General features: G+C 42.2%; 2 protein-coding genes across 9 annotated transcripts in view; one reads left to right on the forward strand and one right to left on the reverse strand.

The window, feature by feature from the left end:
- LOC114263955 (sugar transporter ERD6-like 5) overlaps positions 1-21375 on the reverse strand; it is a 49094-nt gene that overhangs the window by 21828 nt on the left and 5891 nt on the right. For 3 of the 8 annotated variants that reach the window (XM_028204539.2, XM_082915065.1, XM_028204534.2), the window contains exons 2-3: positions 18307-18340; positions 18172-18234 (exon numbers count right to left, since the gene is read on the reverse strand). The exons of 2 other annotated variants lie outside the window; for them this stretch is intronic. In XM_028204539.2, coding sequence (XP_028060340.2) covers positions 18172-18234; positions 18307-18340 — 97 coding nt within the window. The remainder of the gene's footprint in view (positions 1-18171; positions 18235-18306; positions 18341-21375) is intronic. 3 more of the 8 variants (XM_028204533.2, XM_028204538.2, XM_028204535.2) reach the window with 1 other exon arrangement.
- On the forward strand, positions 5796-7248 carry LOC145820188 (uncharacterized). Its single transcript, XM_082915066.1, has 2 exons — positions 5796-6267; positions 6377-7248. Exons 1-2 carry the CDS (start codon positions 5796-5798, stop codon positions 7246-7248), a joined length of 1344 nt encoding a protein of 447 aa, XP_082771192.1.

Consider the following 21375-nt stretch of genomic DNA (forward strand, 5'->3'; position numbering starts at 1 on the left):
CCTGCCGCATAAGGGTCAGGGATAGTTCAAGAGAACGCCCTGCCGCAAATATTGCCGAGTCTCAGGGACCCCCTAGATCGTGCCACCTCGACCCAGGTATAGGCTAGTTTAACCGAAGAGTGAATTTATCTCCACTCACCGTCCTCGGGATCGGGTCCTTTGTTCGAACTCCATTACGCTCATGGTTCTGGTGCGTAGATCCCGGAAAGCTCCAAGCCCGCAAGTGTTCTGGGACTCATTAACAGAGCGGCTTCTAGATTGCATCTGAATCCGTTCGAAGCCAAGTGTTTCGGACCTCTAGGTTCGTGGATCCGAACCCTTTCGAGTCCGAGTGCCTCGGATCTCTAGGCTTGCTTAATACCCTTTCGAGTCCGGGCCCGAGTAAGTCTCTAGGTTCGTGGATCCGAACCCTTTCGAGGCTTAGAGCCATTTAGCCCGTTTGATGGTGATAAATTCGGGCCCACCAATCTTGGACTATTGTGCCTAATTAATTTAATGGGCTCAAATTAGGTCCTCTTACATTTGCCCCTTGCGTGTATGAGAAATTGTAATTTTCTCGGACATGCATAAATTCACCTTATCAGCCATGCTTCACATTATGTCTTCGAGAATATTTGGCCTTGATAAAATCTATGGATAAAAACTGAGGACTCACTGTAAATTACGGGTAAAATTGACAACTAATAAAAAAATAAATAAATAACTTCTTCTTCTTCTTCTTTTTTTTTTTTTTTTGGCCAACATATACACCTTCATGCTTTTGATCTCACAAAGAAAAAAAAAAAAAATCAAAATTTGAATATTTAAAGATCCACTCACCAAAATTGATCAATAATTAAATTTTTCTTTCCAGGAAATGGTCAAACCCATATATTTTTTATTTATATATATATATATGGAAGCTAAGGACAAAATCCACCATTCTTATCTTTTTTTGCAAATGTGATCTCACTTTTTGAAACGTACCCAGCAAAAAGTAAATAAGATTTATTTTGTGGAGTCCAATCATCCAAACCCACTGTTCTTCTTTCTTCAAATTTAAAACTCGTAATTGCTTGGGCCGTTATATATATATATATATATATATATATGTAGAATGTTTGAGGAGCACCCCATTTTTTTATTCTATTTAAAGAAAAGGATAGTAACCCTAATCAATGTAGCCTCTCTTTTATTTTCTTGCACAGCGCCGCTCTCTCTCTACACAGAGAGACCCATCTTTCTTTCTTCTTCCTCAAAACTGACCCAGTTTTATTTTATTTTATTATTATTATTATTTTTTTTTTAATGAAGGTCTGCTGCTACAACACTATAGGCCACAACCATTTGCTCACTGACCTCCATTGCAACTCCAGTCTCCTTTTCTGTCATCGTCACTGAAGACACACCAACGCCACCGACACACCGACGCCGACTCCTCTGCGACGTCACTGCCATTGCAGGCCTCGACTGACCAGCACCGACGCCCCCGACCTCTCTGCAACGTCATCATTTTCCAACCTCGCCAAAATAGTGCCGCTGTTGGTTCGATTGTGCGTCGTCTTCGTCGGGGTCGTGCCATGCTTTCACAGTGCTTACTCTACACCTTACCTCACTAACGAATTTTTTTTTTTATTTTTTTTTTATTTGCAGGAGATCTTGGTTCGACTGTGCGTCGTCCTCGTCGGGGCCGTGCCATGCTTTCACAGTGCTTACTCTACACCTTACCTCACTAACGAATTTTTTTTTTTTTTTATTTGCAGGAGATCAAACTCCAAGGACCCATTTGGGCACACTCTCTCTCCAAACTGAGACCAACCCAAACTTCATCTTCTTCAAAGAAGCTTCGTAGCTGATCAGTGACGACCACGCCGCCCACTCAACGCGGTGTCGGTCTGTCGATATGCTTTCTCGCCCATTGAAATTCATCACTGTTAGCCGTGACCCGCCAACGCCGACCACATCACCGATTCAACGTGGTGTTGGTCTGCCTAATTGTTCCACCACCTACATACGCTGCTTCTAATCTTCAGTCTCTTTATCGCTTGTACAGGCTATATGTTGTGCCGCTGACTTAATCTCTCTTGCTTCTCTAAATCTGTGAGTAAGTGTTTAATACCCCATCTTCTTGAATTGTCCCAGATCTGGGAGTGAGCTCTTTATATATATGTATATAAATGGGTTTTGATTTTTACTCAACTAATTTCATTCCTTTCACTGTTTCAGATTTATTGATCTTTGGACTTCAGGATCTAGTTGAATCTTTGTTCAAAGCCCTCTTCCTTTTTCTTCTTATATTTTTGGATCTGTGGGTATTCCATCTTATTGTTTTGATGGACTTTTGTGCTCAAAATAAATATGTACTGATACATTTTCTAATTTGGGAATTCTGGTGATGATTTATTTCAGTCTTGAGGCTTGCAAACAATCTTGAACTAGTGAAGACAATACCCACCGCTGGCCTCTCTCTGCTGGTTTGCTTCTGGCTTCGACGGTCCAACGCTGACCACACATATCGCCCCACTCAACGTGACGTGTGTGGTTGCCGACTCTTCTGTGGCACCATCGCTGCTTCCGGCTTCAGCTTATCCGACGTCGATCACGCACGTTCGCCCTTTCAACGCAACGTGTGTGGTCTTGCCCAACCTAGCTCCACATCGCTGCTTCCGGCTTCAGCTTATCCGACGTTGACCACGCACGTTCGCCCTCTCAACGCAACGTGTGTGGTCTTGCCCAAGCCTAGCCCAGTCTTGTTGATTACAGTCTGTAAAGCCTCTCTGATTTCAGCTTAAATTTCCAGTATCGGCTTCGGACTTCACCTCTCTAACTGCCCAAATTTGTAAGTATGACATTCGACCCCCTCTTCCGAATATAAATTTATTTAAATATATATAAATATATTTTTGTGGCAATGTAGAGGGCTCAAGCAGTCTGATGAAAATAAAAATAAAATAAATAAAAACTGAATCTGAATATGGACTCAATTTTTATGGCAATCCCAATGATATATTTTTTTTTTTAGCTCAAACACCGTGATTTTGGCCATATGGAAACATGCACTAGCACTTGAAACCTTATTGAGGTGCTTGGCTTGAACATAATTTGTTGAACTTTATCACCGAGGAAAGGCCGAATATAACTTGTTGACTAGTATTTGAGCTCCATTTTTGACACGGAGAGAGAAAACCCTGGACTTATGAATATGGACTTTGGAAAGGACATTCTTGTAATTTGCATAATGATCCATTGAATCTTGCTACTGATAAGCAATGTAATATACTTCGAATCTCGGGCTTGAAATTTACTATTGAACTTCACTTTGTCCAAATTTTGAGCCCCGTATAAATTGGACCTTTAATATGGAACATAGTGACTTTAAGAAATTGACCCGATTGAACTTCATCATGAAGCGACCTATGACATTGTACCTCTTATTGATGATAGAAGACGAAAATCTATATGTTGATGATGCACCCATTGGTATTAAAATTTGTTGAGCTTGAAGAATATCCGAGAAAATGAATTGTTGATGACGTCCGAAGTTGAATTTATTGATAAACCCATCATGTTGCATGTAACAATATTCTGAATTTTAATACGGTCAACTCTTTAATATTTATACCGGTTATTTCAGCCATATGTCTTCTCAAAAGAAACCCGTAGCTCCGGGGTCATCAGAACCGGCTCTCATGAAAGAGAGGGATGTACCTCCGGCATCTGAGTGAAGGAAATCTCCTTATTTTGGTCGGAAGGACCCCTTCTGGCGGGCGGCTACCTCCACCACTTCTCTTCTATCTCCGAAGGGGGCTCCATTATGTCTCACTGAGGACACTGACTCTGGACACGAGGCCCTCATTTCTCCTTCCTCGGTGCTGCGCTTTCGGATTGAGCGGGGGGACTTTCCATACTGTTATTCTCAGTTCAAGGCCTTCTCAAACCCTCCTTTTGGTTGGCAGGAGTGGGTCGATGATGTTCTCTCGGACAAGAGCTTTTGTCAGCGGCTTCAAGAGGCCCGCCTATTGATCCCAGTGAAAATATCTCGATCCCTATCCATCCGTCGCAACAATGCTAGCCTGGAAGCCATGGCTCTTCGGTGGAGCACCGAGACACACACCTTTATACTTGGCCAGCATGAGATGGGGCCCACCCTTGAGGATGTGTTCATGTTGCTGCGTCTGGAAGTGACCGGCCCTGATGCCTTCGACCCTGAGCAGACACCCCCCGAAGATGATTCTTTGATCCAATCTCTGAAGCTAAATCTTCAAACTTGTGGTCGGTGGAGTTCCGTTTTTGATGGTTCAGCGAGGAGGACTAGTCGAGTAAGGACGGACCGTGCCTCCTATACTGCATGGATCCGCCACTTCTTCAAAGATCTTCAGCCCTTAGCCAGAGATGCTGACCCTAACTCTCGGGAGTATGAGGTCGGTCCGATGTATGACTCCAGGCTCTATTTCTTGGGATTTCTGGCTTGCTTCCTTTCATTCTTCATTCTTCCGAGCACGCCTCCGGATTCCCTCAATCCTTTCGTCTTCCCCTTGGCAGTCAGGCTCTTCAGAGGAGATCGGATCCCTTTGGCTCCCCTATTTCTTGGGAATCTCTATTATCGGCTGGATCTACTACATCGAGATATGGTTCGCTCCGTGGGTCGATATGAGCCTGTCTCCTTCATTCATAGCCAGTTCCTGCTTTGTTTCTTCTTCGAGAGGTTCCCAAAATTTGCCCCTATTCCGACTGTATTCGAGGCGGAGGTTCTTCGGGAGATAGTGGATAAAGATGGCATCCCCGTGCTTGATACTGATGGGTCTCGGACATTTGGGAAAGCGAAGACTTGCCAGCCGTTGATTACACGTTGGTCACGTACCATTTCCACCTTATCCTTGAATACTCTAGTGGATGATCCCCGACGCTTTGTGGCACGGCCGTATGTATGCCCGCCTGTGGGTGTGGCCACACCGCTTATCTATCATGGTTCCTCCCGCTCGGTGTCCTTTCCTTTGCCGAAGAACATCCCTGCACCCTTTGTTGATATGCTGATTATGATCCGTCCGAGTTCATTACCGGTATGGCATGAGGAAGGCGTTGATAGTGCCGTTTATAGGCCTGACCGCGTAGCATATCAATTCGGGTTTGATCAATGTGCCCCGGGGCCAGCACCTCCTTTATTATCATTTTCAGCGAGCTACGGGCGCTTCAGTCGCGGGCTTGTACACACCGTGTTTCCCATATCCGGCTCTTTGACGATGCCAGGCTTGAGTCGAGTAGGGGGTTTCACCTCCTCTTTCAGGCGGTATTGACAGAAGAATATCGATGCGTTTATTGCATTTGTCCATAGCAGACCGACCGTATGTTTGCCTCCGCCGATTTATAAGAAGGATTCTTCTCTTCGGCTACCCGAGAACCGAAAATCTGACCACATGTACGAGAGTTTCTTCACCTCATCTGCTCCAACTGACCCTTCTGCTCGGGCATCTGCTTCTAGCTTGGCAATTACTTCTCCGAAGCCAGTCCCTTTGAATAAGGCCTCTGGTCCTCGGACGACCCGCCTTAAGAAGATGGCTCATAAGAGGACTTCTGATGCCAGTCCTTCCGCTCCTCGCCTTTCCAAAAGGCTTCATGAGGTACCCGAAATTTTTGATTTGAAGCTACTTTCCTTTTTGCGACTATACCTTCTAAAATGAAAACTTTTATTTGTCCATGTTGTGTAGGATCCTGCGGTTGTTGACGTTCTCAGTACCGTGGCTCCTGGCCATGCTGCCTCCCCCAGGCCGGACTCAGACTTGGACGACACCCTCCCTTTGTCTGCAAGACTTGTGAAGATGCGCACCTCTCGTATAGCAGTTATAGATGATGACGATGATGAGGCTGAGTCCTCCGACCATTTTTGTGACCTTATTCCACGCATGCGTCGTCACTGCCCTACCGTAGCTGAGGAGGAGCGCTATCTTGGTGACGAGGTTATTGGGGCTCACCGTTCTGATGTTGAGATTACTGGAGGGACTGATGCCACAGAAATTGATGCCGTAGGCCATGCTTCTAGAAGCGATGTAGAGACGAGGTGCGCCTCTGGGAATGGTGTGGAGGTGGATGTGCTAGAAATCTCTGAGACTCGCTCTGGCACTTATGGTGATTCTCATCCTCCGGCCCTCCTTCCTTCTTCAGGGATGACTGCTACTGTTCAGGCTTCGTCAGACATTGAGATCGATCAGGTGCTCTCTATACGGCCAAGTGACCTTGCTGATGCTAGGAGTCCTTCAGTTGCTCCGGCTTTGCATATTGATTCTCCCTCTGGTAATCTTTCTTTCTGAAGTTTGTCATTTACTTCTATCTGTGAGAAATCTTTACTCAAATGGCTTTCCTGTTCCCTACCTCTAATAAGGCTTCCTTATCTTTTCTTCAGTGTTAGCTGCTACCGGGGTCCTGCCTTCACCTGCCTCAGACTCTGCTCCAGTGTTAGCTGCTACCGTGGTCCCGTCTTCACCTGCCCCGGACTCTACTCCGACTCTCTTTGTAACTCCTCACGGTTCTCCTTCTCAAGGGGGAACACCTGCCTTTGAGACGACTGTCAGAGGTTCTTCATCGCCAGTGCCTTCGAATATTTTGGATTTGAATCTCAGTGATTTTCACATTGATAGTGATGCTTTTGGTCTTTCCCCTTATCGTTCGGCATTCTCAGGCTCGGGACCTCTGCCGGGAGTTACCCCTCCGGGTGGTTCATCTAACCCGATAGACATTGGGGAGATTCCTGAGACTAGCAGCTTTCCGGCCCCAATTCCTCCTTCAGCTTCTGGCAAAGTATCATTTCTCCATTATTGGGTAGCTCCTGAGTTTGCTTCAGTTCTACAGCTTGTGCATTCAAGTTACCCGGAGACCTTTGCTTCATTTGCTTGCCAGTGTCCACTCATTCAGACTGCTCTTCTCGAGTCTTTTGCCACTATCTTATATAGCTTGGACAGGCAACGGTTGTGTGACCTTAATGGGAAAGTAGTCGAGACGGCGTATCAGGGGATCTCTGACATGGAGCGTCACCAAGTGGACTTATCATGGCTTCAGAAGCGCCTGGATATAGCTTCGAACGCCAGTCATCGGCTGGAACTTATGTCTGTGCTTGCCTCTTATCGCACCTTTATAGATGAGATAAAGGCAACTCTTCGTGAACTTGAGTCGGGTTATGCTCGGGCCTTGGAGACTTTAGAGGCACACTCTATTGTTTGTCCTCCAGATGTAGATGTGACGGGCAGCTTCTTCGAGGGTGTCTTTAGGAAAGATTGAGTTTTTTTTTTATCATTACTTTCTTGCCCCTTTCGATAAAAATGTTTTATCTAGGACAATGCAATGAAATGACAAAATTTTTGTTGTTTGGATATTTTCGCATTGTTTTCTCATTCTACTTGATAAAATATTTATTTCGAATGATACAATGGAAAGAACAATCATATGCACATGTTTATAAAAGCTGAAATATTCTCATTAGTTCTTCAACTTTCTTGACAAAAGTATAATAGATTCACTGTAAGTGATGGGATAAAACATACACCATAGAGAAAACCAGCTTCTTCATAACGTAAGGGAAATACAACTTTTAGACAAAGTAAGGAAGTGAAAATGAATTTCAACATAGATGAGTCCAATTATGGGTAGTAATGCTTGATAAACTTTGCATTGAGCGGGCCAGTTCGGAAGCCGTCTTCAACCCTTACAAGTTTGTAGTACCCGCTTGAGCTCGCCTGAACCACCTTGTAGGGCCCTTCCCATTTTGGAGAAAACTTGGGCAAAGGCTGTCCTCGCATGATTGGGTCTACAATCTTCCATACTAGATCACCTTCTTCAAACTTCCTTGGTATCACAGTCTGGTTATAGGCTCGGGCGATGGACTCATGATACCTTTCCATGACTTTTGCAGCTCTGTCATGCTTTTCCTCTAATGCTTCCAATCTGGTGGTTCGAGGCTCCAATACCATCCCCGAGGCGAGAGCCATTCGAGCAGATGGAGTTTCCAACTCTATAGGTAACACTACCTCGGACCCATACACAAGGGAGTAAGGAGCTGCTTGAGTTGGCTTTCTCTTCGAAGTGCGATACGCCCATAGGGCTACTATCAACTGTTCGGACCAAGTCCCCCCAAACTCATCCATCATCTTGCTCAGAATCCTTATCAGTGTCTTGTTTGTGGCTTCCGCTTGCCCGTTCCCTTTTGGATAGTAGGGTGTGGATTTGTGATGCTTCACTTGGTAAGTCTCTAGGAGGCTCTTCACATATTTGTTTATGAAGGGAGTGCCGTTATCCGAGAGGATGGTGTTTGGTACTCCAAATCGGCAAATGATATTCTCCTTGATGAAGTTCGCGACTGCAGGCCCCGTAGCGTTCTTCAGAGGAATTGCTTCGACCCACTTTGTACTCAATTCTGTGGCTGCGAGAATCCACTTGTACCCCTTAGAAGATGTGGAGATGGGCCCTATCAGATCAAAAGCCCAGGTATGGAACGGCCATGGCGTTCGGATACTATGCAGGTCTACAGCTGGAGCATGGATCAAATTTCCGTGTTTCTGACAAGTCTGGCACCTCTTCACGTGATGGGATGCATCTGACTCCATGGTCGGCCAGTAATACCCAAGGTGTATAAGTTGCTCGAACAGCCGAGCCCCTCCTTGATGTTCAATCTCGTGGGCTCTTCCGAGGACTAGATCTGACTCCTCCTTGGAGAGACACCTCAGGGGAGTGCCCTCAATACTTCTTCTATACAGCTTGTCCTGATCAAGAAAGTATCGCCTCGCTCTCCTCTTGAGGTGTGCAATGTCCCTCGGGCTCTCAGGTAGTGTTCCCTCTTTGAGATAGTCAATGTAGACTTGCCTCCAGTCAGGGGTATCAATTTCAAAGCAACTCTCATCCTCCCGGATGTATGACTGACACTTGGGGCATTCCTTCTGTAATTGATTCGAGTCCTTCTCCATCTCGGGCCAATAATAACCTTGTCTTTGCATTCTTCTATACAGACTGATATCCCCATCCCCGCAAGACTTTTCATGGATCTGTTGTAGTCGGAAGCTTGCTTCTTGTTGGCCAACACACCGGGCTAGGAATCCAGTACCTCCTCGGAAGTAAAGTTCACCTTGAATAATTGTGAATTGGGCAAGCTTGGCCATAGTCAGTTTTCCAACTTTGCTTCTGAGTTGTTCGAGGACTTCTCCTCTCCAGTCCTCCGGAAGGCCTTTGTCTTCGGGTATTATTGAAGGTTCTGTTCTCTTCTTGATAACAATTGTTGCCTCTTCCTCTGGAATGTCAACTCTTGCCCCTAATGTTGCGAGGGCATCTGAAAACTTGTTGTCGGAGCGAGGCACATGCTCTATTTCGACCTTCTGAAATTTGTCAAGAGCCTTTGGACTGTTGTTCGATACGTGGCCAAGGCAGGCTCCTTTAAGACGAACTGTCCTGAAACTTGCTTCACTATCAGCTTTGAGTCCCCCCGGATCCGAATCTTCTTGATACTATGCTTCTCAGCTGCTATCAAGCCTAAAATAAGAGCCTCATACTCGGCTTCGTTATTCGAACAATGGAAATCCAATTTATAAGACAAATATAACTTTTCCCCACTTTTGCTTGTAAGGACTATCCCGGTTCCTCCCTTTCCTCCGGCTGCTGCGCCGTCAAAGCTCAATGTCCAGAAGCTTTCCTCGGAAACCATAGCTGCGTGCACCTCTCCTCTTAATTCTTCATTCACTGGTTCATAGTCACCACTTGGAAATTGGGCAAGGAGATCAGCTAAGGCTTGGCTTTTGATCGCCTTGGGGGCTACACATGTGATCTCGAATTCACCCAGTGCTAACAACCATCTTGTCACCTTCCCGGTTAGAGCAGGCTTGCTGAGGAGGTATCGGATTGGATCACTTCTAGTAACAATCTGAATCTGATGTGCTAGGAAGTAATGTCTGAGCTTTTGGGCAGTGAATACCAAAGCTAAACAATGTCTCTCTACTGGAGTATATCGGACTTCTGCTCCTCGAATCTTCCGACTGATGTAATACACCGGGCGTTCTACTCCATCTACATCTTGGACCAATAATGCCCCTATGGACTTGGGGGTTGAAGTTAGGTACAACATTAGAGGCACCCCGGGCTGCGGGGCTATCATGGTCTGAGGCGAGGTCAAGGCCGCCTTGATTCTCTCAAAGGCCTTTTGGTGCTCTTGGTTCCACTCGAACTTGGCATCTCCTTTTAACAAAGAGCCGAAAGGCGCAGAGATCTCTGCCAGTGCTGGGATAAACCTCCGAATATAAGACACCTTCCCGAGGAACTTCTTTAACTCCTTCTGAGAATGCGGGGGAGGCATTGCTCTGATAGATTTGACCTTGTCTTCATCTGCCTCGATACCATGCCTATGTACAAGAAACCCGAGGAACTTCCTGGCCGTCACCCCGAAAGCACATTTGAGAGGATTCATCCTCATTTTGAATTTCTGGCACCTCTTGAATACCTTCTCAAGGTCTCGGAGGTGGTCTTCTTCTTTCTTGGATTTCACCACTAGATCATCAACATAATCTTCCATCTCATGATGGATCATGTCATGAAAGATTGCAGTCATAGCCCTTTGGTAAGTTGCACCGGCATTCTTGAGTCCGAAAGGCATGACTGTATAGAAGAAGTTTCCGAGAGGTGTTCTAAAAGCGGTCTTTTCTGCGTCCTCTTCAGCCATCTTAATCTGATTGTATCCACTGAATCCATCCATGAATGAGAACATCTGGTGTCCCGAGGTAGTATCCACGAGGGTGTCGATGTGAGGAAGAGGGAATTCATCCTTCGGGCAAGATTTGTTCAAATCTCGAAAGTCTACACATACTCTGATTTGGCCATTCTTCTTCTTTACTGGCACGATGTTTGCTAACCACGTGGGGTACTGTATTGGCCGGATGAAACCAGCCTGTTGAAGGTTTTCAATCTCCTCCTTAATCTTCTCTTCGAGATCTGGATGATATTTTCGAGCAGCTTGCTTAATTGGCTTGGAGTTTGGGAACACATCAAGATAGTGGGAGACTAGGTCAGGATCTAGTCCGGGCATTTCCTTATATGACCAAGCAAACACATCTGAGTATCGGCTTATCAACTTTAACAACTGTTCCCGCTTTTCTGGGCTAAGGCTCGAACTTACGAATACCGGCCTCGGTGCATCTTGTCCATCACTCAGATCTATTTCGATAAGTTGTTCGGGCTGAGGCTTCGGGCCATCTTGCATACATTCTGGAGCCACTTCAGGCTTTATTACTATATCATTGTCAGGAGGCCCTTCTTTTGACTCGGAGTCGATGACTGAAGAAACCGACTCCCCGCACCTTCATAAATAATACACCATCTTGCCTCCTTCTCGAACTTTCATCACCTTCCGAGGAATAGGCGGACTTTCTGGTCTAGACATCGCCCGCTTACTTGATTCTGTCATCGGCTCCTTGTCATCTTTGATATCCTCCCAACGAGGAATTTTGACCCCTCGAGGCTTAGAGGTGGTGGGAACTTCTTCGACAGCCAGTTCGGTGAAGTAGATGGCATCAGAATAATGAGCTTCATGGATCTCAAACGGCCTTTCTGTAGCCTGAATTGTCACCGTCTTCTTTCCCCATTTAGCCTTAACACACTGATGATAACTTGATGGTACAGCCCCATATTTATGCATCCAGGTCCTCCCTAGAATGATGTGATAATTTGCCTCAGAATCGATAATATGGAACTTGGTGGCCGAGCGAATCTCTCCAACGGCTAAATCAACTGTTACGCATCCAATAGTAACTCTCCTTTCTCCACCGAAGCCAGTGATGACTATCGGCTGCTTCACAATGCGTTCTTCAGAGATTCCGGCTTTTTCTAGAGTAGCGCGAGTCATAATGTTGATAGAGGCTCCACTATCTAGAAAGGCCCTTTTGAACTCAACCCCGTTAATAAAAACAGTCACATAAAGCGGGCGATTGTGAGAAAAAGGATACTTTCGATCAGCCTCGGAGAAAGTAATGGCACTAGATTGCTCTTTTGCCTTCCTCGGGATAGACCCCTCAGTCGACATGCATTCCTCATGGTGTGCCTCGGCTATATTAATGATAGACTTGGTGATTTCCGTTCTTGCCTCCCTGGAAAGTCCAAGCTGGTCAAAGAACTGCTTGAACTTTACACAGTCTTGCAGGGTTTTGGCATAGTGATCCGGATCTTTTTCCACTCTTGGAGGCTCGTAGTTAACCATCTCCTCGGTCTCCTCAAAATAAGATGCCACATAAACATGGTGTCCTCCTCTTCCATAGTATTCTTCTCCTCCTTCTGGATCAAAGGGATCTTCGCCATGAGTCATAAATGTTCTGCCCTCTGGATCGAGAGCACTTCCATAGTAAACTTGCTCACCCTCTGGCTCGAGGATGTCGTCCAGATAACAGTCATCGTCATCGAGATTAGCGATAGCCTCGATCATTGGGCCTTCATAAGCTATCATAGAAACATTCTTGCCCTTGTCTCGGTGTTGAGGATATGGTTGTTCTCGGATGTCTTGAGTCCCTCGCTTTTTGAACCTCAATTCGTCTGCCTCGACTTTATCTCTGAAGATTTTCCTGAGAGTCCAACACTTCTCTGTCGGATGTTTCAATGTACGATGGTAGACACAAAATTCAGGGCTCTCACGGTCCTTTTTTGATGGCATTTCTTCAACATAAGGCAATTTTAGCTCTCCGTCAGCCACTCATTCCTTAACTAGAGCTTTCACTTCCTCGATTCCACATGGATAAGAAACATTCCCCTTTTCACCATTATATTGCTTTCTTTTCTGGCCTCTATGACCTCCTCCTTGTGAATTTCGGGTATCCGGGGCAGAGGCAGCAGCAACGATAGGTCCACGAGATGACTTGAAACTAGTCTTGTAACTGGCTTTAAATCCGGACTCCTGAGCCTGAGGAATGCTAATGTTCCGAGCTGCTTCTATTAATGCCGAGAAGGTGGGTAGCTTGTGGTTAACTAGAAACATTTTGTACCTGCTCAATGCCCCTTCTAGACAAATTTGAACCAGATAACTCTCTTCAACTGCTTCATGACAATCCACGGCCTTGTCCTGAAACCTTTTGACGTAGTCAAGGATGTCTTCACTTTCTTGTTGCTTCTCTTTACACAATGTAAGTGTGGTCACCTTCTCCGCCACTTGAAAGAATTTGGAGTGGAATTTGTTAACCATTTCCTCCCAACTTCGGACAGAGTTTGGGGCCAAATTAACATACCAACTATATGCTCGGTCGGTGAGGGACTTAGAGAATTCTCTCAGTCGGAGGACGTGGTTTGAACCATGAATACCTAGAGTCTCGATGAATCGCACAACATGTTCTCGGGCATTTCCTTGTTTGCCGTCGAACTTGATGAACTTCGGCACTGTATACCCCTCAGGGTATGGATAGCTCAGCATCTCAATGGGGTAAGGCGGCTTGACGTCTGGATCAGGCAAAGAGGGTAAGGTCCTCTTGCCCCGCTCGAGATCGAACATGGCCTGCACATCGGCGAGAGTGAGAAACTGTTGAGGGAGAGAGTTTGATGGTGGTATTCCCGGGACTTGGCTTATGTACCCGAAGACTGAGCTAGGGGCGTCTTGGCCATTCTGGTGCTGCGAATTCATCATTGGTGAGGACATTTGACAATACTGGCCATCAGCGCCTATAGACAAGCCAGTTGGTGATGGGATATTAAATTGAGGCCCATAGAGTCCACCGCACGGCGCCGCTATACCGGGTTGTGCTTGCAGATTTGTTGTCGGCACCAAAGGAGGCCTGCTTGGTGCTTGGGTAACATTTATTGATGGCGTAACAAGATTAGGTACGGGCAGAGCTCCCTTTTGCGCCATCATGCTCCTTATGTTTTCCTGGACACCAACAGTCGCTGGAGCGCCATTCATTACACCAGAAACTCCCCTAGTCACCATTGGATCTTGGCTTGGCACGCCATGGAGCCCGGGCATGGGCAAACTGCTGCCGCCTACTGTGGTTTGAGCATGTGTTACTGTGGCCGTGTTGCCATGAGCCATAGGCTGATTGGGGCCTACTTCTCCTTGGATTTGATTTTGCGCTCCGGCGGGAATAACTCCACCACCAGTTTGATTTCCATTTGGCGCCGGTGCAAAGTTAGAACTCATCACCAACATGGTGTGAGTGAGATTCTGAAGAGTGGTAAGAATCTCTTGCTGAGTATTTTGAAGTCCTTGAATGGCTTCAAGCAAAAGTGGTTGCTCTGGAGCCATGGTTCTGTCATCACCACCATTAGAGGATCCTTGTTGGTGAACTTCATCTTCTCCCGCCATCCTTGTTGGAGTTGTGTGGATTCCAGATCTCGTTGAGACCATTAACCAATCCGCCTCCCCAGCAGAGTCGCCAAAATGTAGGAGAGGGTTCAAGAAAGGAGTTGGAAAATTCGAAGATCTTCGAAGATCCTTGAAGAACAACTTCGAATTCTCTAGAATATGATGAGAGGCTTAGATTTTTCAATAATCTCAACTTAGGAACACAACAACAAAGGAGATGATGGAGATAAGAGATTGGGTGAAGAAGAAGGCAAAATGGCTAGAGAATAGAATAATGGCAAGGCTCTCCCATTGATCTCCCACTTTCACTCTCAAGGTTGATAATGGAGAAGGGAAATTAGTTCTTTCCCAAGAGTTAAAAATCTCCAAAATCCATCCCTTGTAAAGCTATGGGTGGGTGCTATTTATAGGCACCTCATGATGTAGGATGGAGCCCATGTGCAAGGCACATGGGGGATATTCTCTCTAACCACCTTGTCCAAGGAGGTGACCTCTCCGAGGAGGTGACTTCTCCGAGGATGAGAAAACCCCGAAGAGGAGATCAATCCCTCGGCGAACCCTTCTTCTTAGCCACACCTAACCAATGATCCCCAATCATCCCAAAGGGTCAGGGGTAGTCCCAGAGGACGTCCTGCCGCATAAGGGTCAGGGATAGTTCAAGAGAACGCCCTGCCGCAAATATTGCCGAGTCTCAGGGACCCCCTAGATCGTGCCACCTCGACCCAGGTATAGGCTAGTTTAACCGAAGAGTGAATTTATCTCCACTCACCGTCCTCGGGATCGGGTCCTTTGTTCGAACTCCATTACGCTCATGGTTCTGGTGCGTAGATCCCGGAAAGCTCCAAGCCCGCAAGTGTTCTGGGACTCATTAACAGAGCGGCTTCTAGATTGCATCTGAATCCGTTCGAAGCCAAGCGTTTCGGACCTCTAGGTTCGTGGATCCGAACCCTTTCGAGTCCGAGTGCCTCGGATCTCTAGGCTTGCTTAATACCTTTTCGAGTCCGGGCCCGAGTAAGTCTCTAGGTTCGTGGATCCGAACCCTTTCGAGGCTTAGAGCCATTTAGCCCGTTTGATGGTGATAAATTCGGGCCCACCAATCTTGGACTATTGGGCCTAATTAATTTAATGGGCTCAAATTAGGTCCTCTTACACCTTCATAACATAAAAATTCACCACTTATTTTCAAAGATTGAACCACCACTCATCGCTCAACACAAAACCCACCACAATTACACATCTGATCATGAAAATTACCACAATTTCATTCAATAAACCACCACCAATGCCCATCTAACCATGGCAAACACCATAACCCACCAACACACTTATCACCCCTAATTTTCACATATCTTCTTCTCCCTTGCCACAATAGTTATGTGTTGAGTTATAGAGAGCATGAGTGAGATCAGGTTGATACTTGAGCAACTATAGTGTTCTTACCCACAATGGCATTGTTCAAGCTACATTTTTGAGTTGGGAGGATATGAGAGACGGATCAAGAGAAATGAAAAGAAGAGTTTTTTGCTAACAAGGGCAAAATGGATGTATATATATATATATATATAATAAAATAAAAATTGTTGGCATATGTAATTTATGTTTGATTGATTGGCTGAAAGGTCAAGTGTGACAAAATTTGTAAAAGTATGGGAGATCATTGATGTTTGGAACATGCTATATCCCATGAATATTGTCTAATGTTAGAAAGTATAAAAAGTCTCTTAAAAATAAGTAAAAATGATAAAAATTATATTGATTTTAGTAAAAGTGTATTAAAATTAGTAAAAAGTGTATTATGATCTATAAATATTTTGTCTTTTATTTATGTCTTAGAGCATCCCTAGCAGATACCTTATATCACCTCCTTACTCAAAATAAGAGATTTTGCTGTCAAAAAACACCCCCATCATATCCCTTAACCCACCCCTCAAATAAAAGTGTTGATACAGTTGCTTCCCAAAAATATAAAATTATTTTTTATTCAACCTTGAGCATCTCCATCTCCAAAAATATAAAATATAAAATAATTAAAAAATAATATTTTATTAGAATAGAGAAAGAATAAGAAATTTGTTGGGAGAAATAGATAAAAAAAATGATTTCTAAAATAGGAAATGAAATTTTTAATAATATTTTAGAGTAAATTCTTATTTTATTTCGTTTTGAAAGCACGTTTGGACGTTCTCGCGGACATCCATCCGGTCGACCGCCTGATCATCCGGCCGGTCGACCGCGTTTAAGCTATCTTGCATCATTGCATGTTGTGCTCTTACTTTTGTTTTTATTATTTTATTATTAAAAAAATATTTAAATTTAAAAATAATAAAAAATATTATTTTAATAGAATAGAGAAAAAATAGAGAGTTTGTTGGAGAAGTAAATGAAAAAGTGATTCCTAAAAATAAGGAATGAATTTTTTAATAATATTTTAGGATAAAATTTAGGCAAACTGATGGAGATGCTCTTAGAAACACTTGTTAACAAGATCTTTAATATTTTAATGAATAAAATGGATGATAATGTATTTTCAAAAGAGTGGAGGAGATAAGATTGTTCTCACACTAATCAATCAATAACACTTTCATGTATATTAAACAAAACATTAATATATACTACAAAACTTATGAAGCCAGCTATACAAACGAATTTACTACCTAAGGTGGCTACCACTAGACTTGTACATAAACACCTAATAATCTAATCAGACAATGAGATGAAATCAATATAATTGAAGAGTATTTTAGTACTGTTTTAGAATCATATTTTAAAATTTCTTTTTCCACTAAAAAAAAGAAAAAAAAAAAAAAAAGAAACAAAGAGGGTCCTCTGTTATTAAACCCAAAATATTTTTACTTTAAAGATTTAAGGATAAATTACAAATACACGCCTTGAAATTTATTTAAAATCAGATTATCCTTTGTGATTTTAAAAATTAAATTTTCCATTGTCATTATTTAATAGAATTAACCCAAAAAAAAAAAATCCTAACTATTCCCTGTATGACAATAAAATTATATGAATTGTTAATTAAAATATATTTTTGATATAATAAAAAATTATTAATTGAATTAATAATTTATTAATAAAATATATACAATTTATTATGTAATTAGAAACTTAAAGAAATGGAATATAATTTTTAAAATTACAAAGATCAATCTTTATTTTACATAATAATCTCAAAAAATTTATTTATAATTTATCAATATTCGATCACTTAAATCATATTTTAAATATTGAAAATGCTATCCACAACCATGTGACATTTCATAAAATACTTAATAAAAATTTTAATATTCTTAATATTACGCTTTAAATATTCACTCACTTTAAAATTAATCTCATACTGAATTAAGGGGTTGTTTGGAATGATCTAAATAAGTGTATTTTTTATCTTTTTACGAAAAGATGTGCAGAAAAGTAGAGAGATGATGTGATGAAAAAAAGATAAAATAAAAAATGTATATTTATTTTGGATAGCCAAACTTGACCTAAAGAGAATCAGAATAATGGGCAATTTCAATATTCTTAATATTACGCGTTAAATATTCACTCACTTTAAATGTAATCGCATAGTGAATTAAAGAGAATCATACTCCCTCCGTCCCAAAATATTAGTCTCTTATTCCATTTTTCATTGTCCCAAAATATTAGTCCCTCTTCAAAAATCAAGTACAAAAATAATATAAATTTCCTATTTTACCCTTCTTTTAAATTAATAAACAACATAAAAAGTACAATTATGCATTGATATTCCCAAAAAATGTACTATCAAAAGGATAATTTTGGAAAATCAACTTTTTTCAAATGCAATAATTGTACTACCAAAAAAAGTTGAATTCCCCAAAAAGGACCATTATTTTGGGACGGAGGGAGTACTAATGAGTACTTACATCAGCAGTGGAGAGGCCCAGGTCCGCCATTATGCCAGACTCCGCAGGTGAAGAATATCCACTCTGCCCACCAAAATCATTTTAAAATTTACTAAAAATTGTCAAGTTGGTGTCAAATGTCAATATCATCATCACCTGATTACACGGCCACCATCCCGACAAACAGAAACTGCAATTACACGTTTCTTCGCTGATTATTCATCGGATTTAGCCTTCGTTTGAGAAGCCTAAACTTAGATTTTTTTTTTATTTTAATCATAAAAAATAAAATAAATTTTTTAATTTAATAAGATAAAATATTATATTTAATTTAAAATTATTATATTTTTTCTCTTACAAAAAAATTAAAAAAATCAAAAGTTCTTTCCAAATCAATTTTTTTTAGCTCCAAATTAAAATAGTTAAAAAAAATTAAAAAACAAAAAATCAACCACTTCTCAAACAAAGGCAGTCTTTAAAATGGTCTAAATTTATGCATGCTGGTTATTTGGCAAATAACAGCTGACATGTCAATGATAAAGATGACAAATATCAGTTAATATGTTATTTGATAAAGGTAAGATTAATCATCTAATCGATTATTTGACTGGCCGATCACTCAACTTACATAATTTAAATGATTTGAATAAGTTAAAATTTAGTATATTAATAATTTTTTTTAATAAATAAAGAAGAATTAAATCACAAAACAAAAAAAATTTAAGGTAATTAACTGCTAATCAGTAATTTTTTCTTTTTAACGAAAGTATGGAATGATCAAAATGCGCCAATCTTTCTCTCTGTGTCTTTGTCATTCTTTTTTTATTTTATTTTATTATATATATATATATATATTTAATATATTATTTCCATTGCCTTTTTCAATTTCAATCTCCAAACAAACATTGACCACCACTCCCTTCTCTTCCATAGTTAGGACGAAATTATGAAAAGATTATAGGGCCATAACTCCCTTATTTCTGCAAATATTATTATTTGTCATAAAATTATATATATATATATATATATATATTATTTTATATATAAAATAGTCTCCAGTATAAGAAATATATATCATTATTCTTTCATTTTGAATTCTTTTTTTATTTTACATCTAAAAAAAACTTATTCATCTTATTAGAAATTACTTCTATGGTATTTAAATTTTTTATATATATATATATTTATATATACACGTGTGTTTTGTATATATGGTGAAAAAAAATTATTTTTCTTTTCACCCCTCTAATAATGAAATCCTGATTTCGTCCCTGTCCATAGCCATCGGCAACCTCTCCCTACACAACCACAATCAACTCCCCGCTTGCCCAACTCAACCCCAGCCCCGCCTTTCCCATCTCCTCCTATTTTCATTTTTATAATAAAATCATTTTGTTCATATAGGACTTGCACTTTACCCACACAACTTATTGGAAAATTATTTAATATTCTCGGAGTATCAAATGTCTGTATTCTCTAACAAATCATCATTTGTTATGCCTTCTCATGTTCTTTAATCACCCAATATAATACCCCACATTTTTCATTGTATATGAGAGAAATATTCATATCGCTCCGTACCTCCTTGCTACCAAGCTTGTCTCACTCGGTTGGAACTCCTTCGCGCTATGAACAAAACACTGGTGAGCTATCCGACGGGTGAATTGCCGAAAAACCCCTCCGACGATCAAGTTAGCTTTCTAAGAGAAAAGAGAAAGCAGAGCACTGTAGAGAGAGAGAGAGAGAGAGAGAGAGAGAGAGAGATTGCTTACCTCTAACGTCTACATGCTCCTCCTTTTCAAGGTTGGCCATGATGTCTCAGAGATTGTGGGCATACTACCTCTACGATCCTTTATTGGACAGGCCACTGTGCACTCCTATACCTTTCTTACACGTGTAGAGACCCAAACCACCAAGCAGTGTTTGTCGCACCGCCAAACGGTATTGACACATACTAGGAGTGGATTTCTCTCTTCTCATTATTGGTCTACGTGGAATACCTGACCGAACTATTACTTGGCGATAAACAGCACCACCTCCAACTTCCCAAATACCGGGTTAAGTTTGATCAACTATTCCCTCGGTATCAAGGTCGAATTACATTAATCTTGATCTCCCACACACCGAGTTGAATACGGGCGATCGAATCGTATCTTTTCAGGTCGATCGAATGAGGGTGTACTGTCCGTCCTTCTCGTTAAGACGATCCCTTCGGTCACAGTGATGAATCTAGCTCCGCCGCACGAAGTGTCAATCTTGTTTGGTGCGGCCTAGAGCGTATGTTGTGCGGCCTTTGCTCGGTCCAACACCATTCTCATGTTGATCCAGGCCTAATGAACAACACAACTATGCTGTACCTAGATCGGGCTAATGCTTGGCATAAATTCCCCTCTCAATTGCCCTTTAATCCTATCCGCGTTGAGTGTAATTGGGATTACCTTTCATTACTAAGCTATCAATTATGTACGGTCTTCGAGACTTGTTCTGGTTGTCTTGTCATCGCTCAGTCAGCCGCATTGATATCCCGTTGACCGTATTGACAACCAGTCATCTCCTTGCCGCATAGCGTTCCCCTATTCGCTCCGTGTGACCCCATAGTTGTCATCATTCTGCCGAAAATTCAAAAGGTTGTCGCCCTTTTGTTTTTCCCCTATATATACGCTCAAGAAGCCAAAAAATCCCTATCACTGTTCATCTTCTTTTTTGTTCAAAACCCTAAACCCCTGAGCTCCTGCCACCATCGCCGTCACTGTCATTGCGCCTGTTAACGCTGTTTCCAGTGTTTTCCCTCGTCCAGGACATTGTAGCAGAGGGCGAGGTTGATTGAACCTCTATTTGGCTTCTAAATCCGTAAGTTTTTCTTGCCATTTTCTTCTTTGCACCACTATTCTTCGTGTTCTTCAAGTTTTTTCTCGTCTGGGGTTGCTGATACCTTGTCAATGGCCCATCTTTAGAGTAAAACTAGTAGGTGTTTATAGAAATTAGGCAAAATTGAAACAAAGAGCGTGTATGGGGCCTCCGTGCCCCTTATTCCCCTAAGTTTCCATATGTAACTTTGCGTTTAGGATGAACAGCACAAATTCTGGATAAAACCGAGGAAAATCCCTATTTTAGATCTAAAAATAGGATTGAGCTGGGTTAAAAATAGTTTATGGTCTTGCCAAGAGGCGGTGACTGTGCTAGGAGCTTGTAGGGACATCGAACCGATATAGGAACCCAAATATT

This window comes from Camellia sinensis, chromosome 2 (assembly GCF_055761805.1).
Source record: "Camellia sinensis isolate YWXY chromosome 2, ASM5576180v1, whole genome shotgun sequence".
In the NCBI taxonomy this organism is placed as follows: domain Eukaryota; kingdom Viridiplantae; phylum Streptophyta; class Magnoliopsida; order Ericales; family Theaceae; genus Camellia; species Camellia sinensis.